Source organism: Solea senegalensis, linkage group LG6, assembly GCF_019176455.1.
Source record: "Solea senegalensis isolate Sse05_10M linkage group LG6, IFAPA_SoseM_1, whole genome shotgun sequence".
NCBI classification, from domain to species: Eukaryota; Metazoa; Chordata; class Actinopteri; order Pleuronectiformes; family Soleidae; genus Solea; species Solea senegalensis.
The window spans coordinates 3,939,838-3,952,515 of NC_058026.1; the positions used below are offsets into that span (position 1 = coordinate 3,939,838).

General features: G+C 40.4%; 1 protein-coding gene and 1 long non-coding RNA gene across 2 annotated transcripts; one reads left to right on the top strand and one right to left on the bottom strand.

Moving 5' to 3' along the window:
- Window positions 1-560: 560 nt before the first annotated feature.
- On the top strand, window positions 561-11,507 carry akap8l (A kinase (PRKA) anchor protein 8-like). Its single transcript, XM_044028553.1, has 13 exons — window positions 561-695; window positions 1,380-1,418; window positions 2,165-2,390; window positions 4,289-4,898; window positions 5,752-5,866; window positions 5,975-6,024; window positions 6,367-6,397; window positions 6,510-6,615; window positions 6,718-6,859; window positions 7,146-7,251; window positions 7,367-7,497; window positions 7,995-8,090; window positions 9,711-11,507. Exons 1-13 carry the CDS (start codon window positions 674-676, stop codon window positions 10,164-10,166), a joined length of 2,130 nt encoding a protein of 709 aa, XP_043884488.1. The 5' UTR covers window positions 561-673; the 3' UTR covers window positions 10,167-11,507.
- Window positions 8,320-8,643, bottom strand: LOC122771169. Its single transcript, XR_006360585.1, has 3 exons — window positions 8,581-8,643; window positions 8,429-8,508; window positions 8,320-8,379 (listed from the first exon to the last, which is right to left on the bottom strand). It is a non-coding gene; the product is annotated as an uncharacterized LOC122771169 (long non-coding RNA).
- Window positions 11,508-12,678: the final 1,171 nt, after the last annotated feature.

Genomic DNA, 12,678 nt, shown 5'->3' on the forward strand with positions numbered 1-12,678 from the left:
TCGCGATCTGCATCACAAACCCTGCCGCTGTATTTCAGTCCAGTGACTGTCTCAAACGGAGTCATGGAGGAAGAACCGAACAAATAGTTTTAATTAATCGATTCTAATGATTCAGTTCGACTGAAAACAACTGCTTTCACTCGTCACTCGTTTGTGTATGTGTGTCGCGTGTAAAACGAAGTATCGGCAGTTTCATGCAGCCTTGCAGTGATGACTCCGCCCACGTTGAGGTGGTACCATGTTTGTAGGTACAGGAAGTACATGCTACATGTATTACAGGTAATGCTGATGAAAGTTCATCTCTTAATTAATTCTCCGCGAAACAAGCACAAACTGTTGTCGTCACAACGTTTCACTATATTACATGTTATTAATGGAGGGGGTATCTATCTATCTATCTATCTATATACACATATATATATATATATATATATATATCCATCCATATATATATATATATATATAAATACATCCATCCAGCGCCACACTCCTTGCCGGTCGGTGGCGCTAATGGTCCCATACGTCGTTTGCCATCTGCGAACAAAGCTCTCACGAGCAAGAGAAGAAGGGGAAAATAAGCCGCACGAACGTGAACGTCACTCCCTGTACGGGTGTAACCACTGCTGAGCTGACTGAGACGGTTATATTTGTCTGAACATAGCACTGAACAACCATGCATCGAGGCTACGGCTCTGGTAAATACTGACTGGTTAATAGAGACCCCAACTGCTAATTGTGCCCTGCATTGCAGACACGTTTTTTCTGTTTGTAGTCATGAACGAGTTTCACTGTTAGCCACCTGCTTTGTCTAACGTTTGTTAAACATACGTTAGCTCTTTCTTTTTAGGTTACAGCCATACTGTGTCGAAAAACAAATACGTGTTTACGCACAATGTTTCCAGTATGTTGAGTTCATTTTTTTAAATGTATACATTAATTGAACTAACGTTAGCGAAACATGGCTCGCTGGGCTAGCAACTTCGACACCATTTTTTTGCTAATATGCTAACAGCGAGTTGAGTGGCCCATTGTTGTCGGCGGTAGATGCTCTCGGCTAAGACTAGCTAGCTAGCTAGCCAATTCTGTTAAAATGGAGTCAGCCTTGGAATACGATATTTGTAAAAGGATAGTCATGAAAATGGCCGCCTCAATATAGGTGTCTTTCATACATTTCTTACATTACCGTCAGTAATATTGCTGTGGTGTTCAGTGGCGAGTTCGCCGTTGTTACCGAGACAGTGAAACAGAAGGCTTTATTCTATATTTTTCTCAGCCAAATTGTCTATTTGGCGATCAGATTTCTTGTTCCGATCTAGTTATGATGTCATTGTTTGGAAATTTGTTCAGCATTAACGTATGCTTATTAAATCCTTCTGTAGGTAACTCCAGTTGGGGAGGTGGAGGATCAGGCAACAGAGGTATGGAAATATGTTCTGCACAAAAATTCACGAAAAAAACTTTGTCCTAGTGTCAGATTTGGGTAGTATTGACAAAAATATTATAACGTAATCCTGACATTGATATGGCTTAATGTATGAGTATTTTTGTTGTATGTTTTGATTTTTTTTTTTCATTTTTATAAGCAAAAATGTATGGCTTCCATCTATTTTGTAAACCTTTTAATCTGTTTGAGTCTATAACTAACTCACTCAAATTCTCTGATTTCTCAGCTTCATTTTCAGTTTAAATGTGTTTTAGCATTGCTATATTGAACATACAGTGTAATTATTTAATAATAACTTTTTGGGAACACATCCAGAAAATATGGGAAATGTGTATGCAGTTAAAAAAAACAAATAACTTAATACTATGTAACTTAATAGCCTTCACAGGTATTAAGTATTTTGTGTGACCTACCCTTAGACTTCAACAATAGCATGACCCTGACTCTCCTGTGGTACCCTAACCTTATAGTATTGGTTAAACTGGTGTGTGTCATATTTCATTCTGAAGAGTATCTGCTGTGAAAAAGATTGTCAGGTTTATTCAAGACATGCTTGAGCATTACATATACACTGTGTGAGTTAAACTCACTGATAACTTGCTAATATATAAGACCGATTTTAAGTCACATCATTCCATCCCGAATTTCAATATTTTCAGAATTTGACAGATAAAAGGCAGTGATGGTTGTTTCATTAATTTATTACTATTCCTCTGTCAGGCTCTGGCTTTGAGCTGTATGGAGGGTCTTATAAGGACTCAATGTCTGGCCTTGGTGGCTATGGAGGAGGTGGCAGCGGAGGAGGTCATATGAAGAGAGGTCTATCTGGAGCATCCCTGCTCTCATCTTCAGGCACAAATGCAGATGCAGTCATTGCCAAGATCAACCAGCGCCTGGACATGCTCACTCAGTTGGAGGGTGGGTTGAAAGGGAATCGCAGTGACAGGTAAAAACAACATTCCTCATCCTAATCCATGCTCTCTTCATTAGTCGAGTACCACCACACATCCATGGCTGTAATAATTGTTTTGTCATGGTACAAGTAAAATCACAGCACTTGTCACTGTGAAGCAAGTGGTGTTAACACCCCCAGAATTATCCCATTACAGATGGACAGTGTTTAGTACAGTTTTGAATGCACTCGACTATATCTTCCGACCCAATCAGTCAAACCACAGCCAGAAGGGATTCAGGGACATGTGTTCCACAAAAAGCAAGAAAGACTGCCCACTTTCCTCCTTGCATCATTTTATCCAGTGCAGTTTCAAAATGTAATGTTACACCTCTCAATGTCTATACATTGATTTATTTGTAGCTGCTTACACAATATTGACACGGACCATGACATAATTACATTTTCTCAAAAGATAAGAAAATTTATTTCACGGTCGAGCTGCATGTGTCATAGATTCCCTCCCTACCAGTTAATCTCTCCTTGTTGCTTGTGCAGAAACACTGATACACAGCAAATACACTTCCAACAGAGCCACTTTTACAGTTGGACTGCTTTTAAGTACAATTTGGTTGTCGCAACACCGGACATGAACATACAAAATCAGTGCTGTCCACTTGTTTTCACTTGAATCTCGGGACAGATATATGTGGTCTTAAAAGGGTCTTTGATTGAAAGCAATGTCTCTTATTGTCATTAACGCTAAAGAATACCCAATCAATTGAGTCTTTTCTTATTTTTAGACTGGTATGGAAAATGTCTCAAAAAATTGTGTGATAGAAATTATAGAGTGAGCCACTTAACACTTAAGCCTTATAATGCTGTTGGCAATTTATAAGTCAAACATGTTTGTCCTTGTTTGGGTTCTGAAGTTGAGTTTTTTTTGTAAAATATATTTTTTACATTACATTTTTAACACAATAGCCAAATCAACACAGTTGGAAACGGTAATGATCTTCTTAAAATGATAACGTTGCTCAACTAAATAGTCCAAGAAGGCGTTTACTAATATTTTACACCCAGTCTTGTGAAATATGTATTTCTCAGTCTTGTTTGGGATTGATAGGAGTGTGATATGCCTCAGGAAATCAGGAAGCAGTGATTGCTTTGTTGTGATTTGTCTGAGTGCTGGAAAGAAAGATATCCCTCTGAACCACAGATGTTGTGAAAATGCATGCCTCCCCCTGCTGGAGACTGATATCCTTGCACATGACACCAGCCCATCTTTATTTAGCTCTCCATGGACGTTACTTTTGTCTTGACTTCGATTTGTACATACGCCTTCTGTCTCTCATCCTCCATGTGACCTAACCATTTGTTCTGGCTTTAGGTTGCACACGTGATGAGTTTTCAAGTCTTGCTTGATATTGTTTGTCAAGCTGAATGTTCACCGAAGGTTGCTCGCTGTATTTACAAAAAATGACTATAGTCCTGGGAAAAGTTGTATCCCCTCTCTGAATATCCACTATGATCAGTCAATGTCTAGGATCTTGCACTTGTCACAGAGCATCACTGGTTCTGATGGACCATGTTCATGCCTGTCCTTCAACAGGGGATCTGTGTGTAAGGAACTGCATTTCTTTAATCTGCAGGATACTGTTTGACCTCCAACAGAAAATGTTGTTGGATGAAACTGAACAAAATAATAAAGAGAAAATTACTGATGAAGTCATAAAAGACCACAATTAGTGAAATAAGTTGTTTTGGATCATTAAATTCTGATCTAATGTGGTTCATGGAATAAAGCTGGGAGTGACAAGAAACAAAAAAATGGAGAAAGCAAGACGATGGAGGTGAAGGAATAGCAGGTGGAGAAATCCAAACCTGACTGCCCTCCCTGCCTCCCTTGCTCTCTGCTTTTCTCTATCAATCCTCTCCCTCCCTCCCCGCAGGTTTGACCAGTACGAGTCATTCGACTCGCGCACGTCCTCTCTGGCCTCCTCCCGAGATCTCTACAGATCTGGCGGCAGTAGCTATGGTTATGGTGATGACCGTGGGGACAACCTGCTGTTGGGTCAGCGAGGAGGCTCTGGCTTCGGAGGGGGAATGGGGCTTGGGGGAGGAGGAGGAGGCTTTGACAGCCTGTCCTCTTCCTATGGAGTTGCTAAAATGCGACAGAATATGAGGGAGTCCTTCGGCAGTGGCCAGGGAGGAGTTTCTGGAGGTGGAGGATGGGCCGGAGCAGGCCGACGTTCCCCCAGAAGGGGTGGAAGTGCCGGGGGGCGAGGAGCTGGAGGAGGGTTTGGAAGCCACAGGTCTGATCCCACTCCATTAGGCGGTGGAAGGGGAAGTGGTAGTGGTGGCCAGTCCCACCGCGGCCACTCTCCAGGAGGTGGAGGTGGTAGAGGCAAGCTCCCATCTCTTCTATCCAACCGCATGTACCCCGAGAGTGGGGGCTTCCATCAGGGTTCCACCCAGGGGCCTCACGACTTTCCTGGGAGGCATTTTGGCGGGGGCCCACGAGCTGGCCGCCAGCGAGGCCGCAAAAGACCCCTCAACAAAGTAAGTACGTCCAGCCAAATAAGACCCCCCCAGACACTGGGCAAAAGTTAAGCACTTTTTGATTCTGACTCTTTTTGTATCCTCAATCTACTGGCAAATTAGCTATAAGTGCTAGTGCCTGCTATGTGCCATCTAAAAGAATGGGCCCCAGTACAAATCCCCATCATTACATTTTTGACACATGACAAGTTTATACAAACTCCTCCCAGCCCTGTATGAATGTGGTTAGAAACAAAGTTACTTCCCTGTTTGTCCAGAAAAGTCAAGCGACATTTCCCTCTGCCCAGTTAGTTGTCTTGTTTACCTGTGGGGATGTTGATTTCTCCTCCATAGGTTTCATCCAATCCTAGGTGGTCGGTTTTAACTAGGGATGAGTATCGGTATCAGTCTGCTTCTGGTCAAAATCACTGGATCGGGAAATAAAGTCTGATACAATTTTTCAAAATAAAATAAGTCATATCACATGCTTCACTACCTGCAGACTGTAAAAATCCTCACGTAAAAGTAGCAACACCATTTTAGTTGAGTCAAATTCATGAGAGCAGAATATTTGTTACACTGGAGTGCGGTTTACAGCTTAGTAGTTTTAGAGATCTAAGGTGTCTGTATCTGACTGATATCGCTATTGGTAGCTACTTAATGTTGTGATACTGGTATTGGACACGAAAAAGTTGCATCAAGCCATGCCAAGTCTTAATATAAGGCAAATGCCACTGAGGAAATTTGCAGAGAAGGTGGATGAATGGAGTTGGCTAATAGGCTTAAATTGAGATTTCAGTGATTTATTGACAAGCTGTACATTATATTGTCTTATTTTTTCGGAGAGTGCATTTTATTTTTCAACTGCTTGTAGCAGGTGAAGCCACAGCGTGATGTCCAGAAGAAGAGGAAACAGATGCTCACAGCAGCTGACGAACCCGAGTCAAAGATAAATAAGACGGAGAGGGCTGGGTCAGAGGTCCCTCAAGGTATTTCCTCAAGTACATTTGTGGACGTCCTTGAAATAAACCTTGTCACTTGGCAGATTATGTTTCTAATTTGGTCTGTCCTAATGTTTATTTGCTCTGTTTTCATAGAGCAAGCTGAGAAAAATGGGGATGCCAGTGAACCAAAGGCTGCAGCTGAGGTGAGTAGATTTTTATTTCAATTTTTTTGTTATAGTGAAAACTTTCTTAAGGCACTGAAGGATGCTTTATGTTCCCAATTAATAGACTAGAATTGGAAGCATTAGCACATTGACTTCTACTTTTAGGCCCATTTGTGCAGGTGCCAACTGACCGCAAGTGCATGACCTGTGTGGTATCACTTGTTCTGACGGCTTGCTTCTGTTCATGTCGATCACTGTTAGCTGCCACAACGATAACAACCACTCCTCCTGGGGTTCAAACATAAAATACAACACACCACATCATTTTTTTTCCCCCACAAAAAGTGGTTGTTTCATAAACACTGATGTTTTTCTTTACAGGAGACAACACCTACTAAAGAGGGAGAGAAAGGTGAGCTTAGCTGAAATTGCACTCACTGAGTTTATGTTACTACACCAGCATTTTACCATTTGCCTCCTTGTGGAGATGTTGGTCTAATGTCTGCTCTTGTTCTCTTGCTCAGCTGCAACCAAACAAGAGCAAAAGAAAAAAACACAGGGCAAACAGAGTCCAGTGCAGAGTCAAGACAAGCACCCGAAAATGAGAAAGAGACGGGGCTTCCTTGAAAGGTAAGAGGGCAACATAAACAACAAACAACATTGTTTGTTTTTCTCTGTACACCACCTCACTGAAATCTATCCTTATTTACTCATGGATTATAACGATTTCAGGATGATGTTCGCCTGCTCAGTCTGCAAGTTCCGTTCTTTCTACAAGGATGAAATGGAAACTCACCTTGAAAGTCGCTTCCACAAGGACCACTTCAAGTTCCTCTCAGGCCAACTGTCCAAGCCCACCACAGATTTCTTACAGGTGACTTAAGATTGATCATACATCACAGGTTCAATCTTTCAGACTGTTTATTTTTTTGCATAATGAGATTCTGACACTGTGACCCCATAAATGTGCAAATCTTTAAAACAAAACTTGAGCTGTGTGTGGAATTAACGACAAATTGACGTCTTTATTTAAGTTTTCTACCCACCCTTTATGCCGAATAGTAAGCATAGCAGCTGGGTGTTCCATTCCACTTGACGGGAAACGCAGCATAACGAGTATGAGAAGTAACGAACCATTCAAAACTTACTTGTCTTTGTAGGAGTACTTGCAGAACAAGTTCACGAAAACGGATCAAAGGGTCAGCCAGTTGGAAAACCACAATGCTGCCATCTGCCAGGTGTATAAAGAGCAGGACCTCACCAGAGGTAAGCAGCAAAAGTGTTGTGCAGTGTTGTGTTTGTGTGTGTCTTTGTAATCATTCACCCGAGATGGCATGGGTGAAGTAAAGGCTCAGTTCAGACATTTCTCACACATCTGCAGATCTTGGTATGGAGCACTTCATGAGGAAGGTGGAAGCTGCGCATTGTGCAGCATGTGACCTCTTCATCCCCATGCAGCTGCACCTGATACAGAAACATGTCAAGTCTCCAGACCACAACTACAACCGCAAAGTATGTCATGTGGATCATTTCTTTATAGCTAATAGGTTTTGGCAACCATACAAGTAAAATCATAATCTGGGGATGGGATTATTGGTCCAAGTCTGGTCAAAATATCTGGATCAGATGTCAGATCATTGGGCTGTTTAATGTTCTTCTTGGGAGAACAATATTCGTTACACAGTTGAAAAATGTTGTCTTTTGAAATGACAAATTATTGAACAGCTTCTTGGTTTATAGATGGTCTAAAATTACGGTGTCGGTATCACAAGCTTGTGATATCGGTATCAGATACAAAAAAGTGGTATCATCCTATCATAAACTAAACCTATACCAAGGCTGTTACCCCAGTGTCAATACACTCTTGAATATGTATCTGGATCATCACCAAAAGCTTAATACTTCTTCCTTGTGCCTTAATGTAAATGCAATTCTTTCTTTTTTTTTTATCAAAGGTTGTCATTTCAAGCTCTGAGTACAATGTGAGAATGTTGTTTCTTTCATTCAAGGCAATGATGGAGCAGTCAAAGAGGGCCAGTCTCTCAGTTGCTCGAAGCATCCTTAACCACAAACTCATTGGCAAGAAGCTGGAAAGTTACCTCAAGGTATGTAAATCATTTCTGTGGGGAAACTGTGTGATGAATTTTAGACTTTCTATGCTCACATTAAACTAAAATACATACACTAGTCCAGCACGTTTGCTGTAGACCTGGTCAAATCTACAACCCTGACATTAAAATACGATGGTGAACAGAGTAGAAGTTGTGTAAATGGTGTTGTGAAGGTTTTATCTCCAAATACATAATGAAAAGATGATGTCCAGTATCAAGAAGACAGGAGAGCTTTGATTAGTAATTCCATAATAACCTTTTGGCATAATGTAACTCAAGTGAACTGGGAGTGATCTACACCTCCTCTAGTCGGTGTCAAGCTTCTGGAAAACCTGGCCTGTGACTGGAGACTTCGACTAATTACAGGACAGATGGAGATGGGGGCGCTGCCATTGGTTATTCTACTGAGCAGCTGTGTGTTCATGTGTCCTCAGTTGAAAAGTATCTGCTACTTAAAAAGTGGAGTCTATTGCCGTGTCTCCACTACATGGTCCCAGCTCAACTCGCCTCTACACAGTTTAGTTGCGTTTCCATTACAATATTGTACCTCCTCAACGTAGGCGGAGTTACCACAGCACGGCTGCATGAAACTGCTGTGACGTTTTACACACGACACAAACAAACTAGTGACTTGTAAAGCTGATGTTTTCAGTGTACTGAATCGTTAGAACAGTTAATTAAATCGTCTTATGCGCTGTCGTCAAGTGCGTATGATGTTGTTTCTGTGCGTACTGCACTGCTTCCTGATATCACAGGCGCAGATGAATCAACACACGGAACTGGACAAGAGAGGAAACACTTTGCCTCTGAAAACGACGTTCTATCCACATTAAAATGAAGCAGTGTGAGACCAAGCTGTATAACACCACTATATGGGAAGAGATTTATCGAATAGTTGTGAATGATTTTGGGGACTGGGGAACACTGAAATAGACAATGGATTACATGAAAACAAGGTATAGAGATTGTATTTAACACATCCAGTGGACTGGCGCTGTTCGAAACTGAATGCTTCTTCAAGCGCATCCATGCTTAAAAATTTAATATGTGCACACATATTTACTGCTAGTCTTTTTGTATTACCTGGAGTCATTTTTCCAGACACTTTTCCCCAAGGTGAAAGTTGCCTTAATCCTTAATGACATTGTCTGGTAATGATTACTGACATGACACATTCGGACAGGACTAAAATCACTGAGGAGCTCTGGTAACAACTTAACCCCACCTATCCGTGTAAAACTAATCCCATCCGAACAGGACTTAAAAGTGAGTTGGACGATAAACGTGTCTGACAAGTGCATGTGTCTGTGCTTCGCTAATGAGAAGAGTTCAAGGCAAAGAGCTGGCATCCTAAACATAGGTGTCAAACAACCTGAGGATGAGGCTCATTGATCAACTGTTTTTCACACAGTCCTGCCTTCTGCTGCTTTCAATATTTAATAGGATTTAAAAAAAACATGATATGTTGTAGTTTGGATTATAAAGACTTAACAAAGGTGAAAAAAAACACTTAAATTATGCACTTACTGCTTTAAATCTGAATATTACCACATTGTTCTGACATCTGCATATACTGTGTAAAGGTTCCCCTTACAAACACACTTTCTTTTGCAGGGTGAAAACCCTTTTGTTGGTAACCAGGACGACCAAGATGCAGAGGACTCCATGTTGATGGACGTGTCAGAATTGGAGTTGACCAGTGAGACAGCAGATGGGCAAACTGAGCTAGCACAAACCACAGAGGAGCCAGTGGCACAGGGAGACGCAAGCCCAGAGGTGGCTGAGGGAGAAGCAGAAGCAGAAGCAGCAGCAGCAGCACCACCAACACCAACAACAATAACAGCAACAGCAGCAGCAGCAGAAGTGGAGGAGGAGGAGGAGGAGAAGATGGAGGAGGAGCAAGAAATCTGTGGAGAGGAGGAGGGCTTTGAGGTTGGAGAAGAGGAGGAGGAGGAGGAAGCGACATACGTGGTACATGATGAGATTGGGGAAGAGGAATTACAGTGTGACGAAGCGGAGGATAAAGGACTGCAGGCAACAGTTGAGGACAAAGACAAGAATCAGGAATGACTTTGTCTCCATGGGTGTAATTTCTTGACCCTGATATCTGTTTGGACCAGTCAGTGACTCCTACTGTCCCGTGCAACCTCATTAAGAAATACAAACGCGCTCCCACCATTTTTCACTGACTAATGACTCTCAGCTTATTCAGTGTCATTTTTTTGTTGTTACGGGAACAGTTTTGCATTTTGAGAAATCACATTTTTTTGCTAATTAATTAGATACAGTATTGTGGCATAAGAGTTGAGTTACCATCAAGGAGCATGTGGCCAGTGTTGTCTCTCCCCTGGGTGGGATGCCAGTCCATCACAGAATGTACTTTTTTTGGTAACATGAAACATTTTAGACCTGATATGTGTTTCATGGAAGATGGAGGTAGAGCTGTTGCCACATGTACTCTCGAGCAAACACATTGACAGTGGACCGGTCAGTCTGTCGAATGCATTTCTGCTCATCATTTTCAGAGGTGTTGGCAGAATTGTTTTCGTTTTTGGAGAAAAGCAGGCTATTGTATGTAATGTTTCACTTCACAACTCAAATGTTATCACAAACACATGCTGTATCTATTTTCTTCAAAGCTAGGGTCTGTAATTTGTTACTGTGAAGCTTTTTTTTTTTCTTTTAGCAAACTCATTTGTTGAAATCCTGTGTTTTTTTTTTATTCTAAGTAAATCATAAACATCCCTGTGACTGTAGCTTTTGCTATACCATTATAAATGCAAGACTTCCTGCGTACACCCTGCCTTTGTAGACTGCTGAAGCACAAACAATAGTCAGGAGTTTGAGAGTGTCATGAAAAAACATCAAAGAAAGTCCAGCCAAAAATCCCTGTTTCACAACAGACAATTACTTTCTAAATTTTGAGGATGCAGCTTTGGCAGCATTCCCCCCCCCCAAATGTAGCCTGCTATTGCTACCTTTTCCAAATTTAAAGACCCTAGCTTGAAACCCTCGGAAAGAAAGCAAAAAACTGTGATTTTCTTTTTTTTTTAAATGACAAACTCTTCCTATTATCTGGTGCCTTTTGTTTGAAATTATTCTTTATCTAGGTTTATTTGTTATGACTTTAAAAAGTGACGATTTCTGTAAATTTGAGACACGGTGCACTTTGTTTTGCTTCTTTTACAGAGTTGACATAATGTCATCGCGTTCTGCTTATTTTCAGTATTAATGCTGAATAGATGTTGCTTTCCATTCTTTTGCTCAAATGTAGAACATGGAGGTTTTTTCGTCTGCAGCTGCAGTGACTAGGATACTTGACTGTGGACTCAACTGTCAAAATGTATATCGGTCGTCATCAACTGTTTTGTTTCACTGCAACTAAGAAATAAATTTGTTGAATAAACCTAACCTTTTTATTTTGTCCTCAACTTGTGTATGGTAGTCTTGCCATTCTGGCAATTCCGTGTTATATTAATTTGCATTGATTTATCAGTATTTATTGTATATGTATTATCCTTGGAATTGAAATTGAATTTCTGCTAAACTTCCTCATTATATGAACTTCACGATTTTCTTATGACTGCCCTTTATTTTATGAATACTGTATGTACCATGTCTTTTAAATTGTAAACAAAAATCAAATCAAAATTTACTTAAAATGTTGAAACACTCTTATTTTAGAATGATAAAACTTTGGGCATGGGGAGACTACCAAGTGCTTTCAGGTTGAATAAGGGTGCTTATTCTTTTAGTTTCAGTTTCTCTTTAGTTTCATGAGTAGAAATGCAGATTTATTACATTCTCTCCTAGGCTTTCATTCTCAGAATTGTAATTATCCCTTTCCACCAGATAGAGCCAGCCCCAAAGAAAAACAAACCCTAATGCATTTAATATGTTGGGAGAATTATTATATTTCAATACAGACTTTTTATTTCATTGTCTTTGTGTAGAAAAAACAATAACATTTAATTAAATAAAAAGTAGAAATTCTGAAAATGATTGTATACTTGGGGAGTAGATACATATATGAAACATTTGGGTATTTTTAATGACAGTCTAACAAATAGCTTTCCCTCCAAGGATTAAAGTGCACTGTTTAATTGAAGTTATGCCTTGTACTAAAATCAATTGTGTCAGTAAAAACAACTAAAAACAAATTATTTAAAATAAATACAACAAACATTGGGTTAAAAATTATCTCAAGGAGATAAAGGCACTACAAATCAGTGCAAAAAAATAGCAAAAACTGCAAATAGTCAAAAACAATTACAAAAGATGCACAAGACACAGAACAAATTAATGGAAAACTACCACAAATTAGAACTCTTGCGACAACCACATAAGACCCAAGAAAGTGAATCAAAAACAGAAAATAGCGAAAGCCACATTACTGTCGTCACCATGTTTATTTACGACTGATAATAAACGCTTGTATAATGTCTTCCTCATTGATTTTCATGACACTTTAATAATGGAAATAATTGCAGGCTATTGCATGATGTTGCCCGGAGGGGGCGGGCTGTAGGCGGGGTTGTAGGGAGTGCGGGGCGGGCTGCGGTTAGGTGACATTCCGCCTGAC

Excerpts from the sequence above, each read along its gene's own strand:
- akap8l (XM_044028553.1), top strand. The coding sequence starts at position 674 with ATGCATCGAGGCTACGGCTCTG. Across the intron at positions 696-1,379 it reads GCATCGAGGCTACGGCTCTG|GTAACTCCAGTTGGGGAGGT; the intron begins GTAAATACTGAC and ends ATCCTTCTGTAG. Across the intron at positions 7,252-7,366 it reads AGAGCAGGACCTCACCAGAG|ATCTTGGTATGGAGCACTTC; the intron begins GTAAGCAGCAAA and ends ACACATCTGCAG.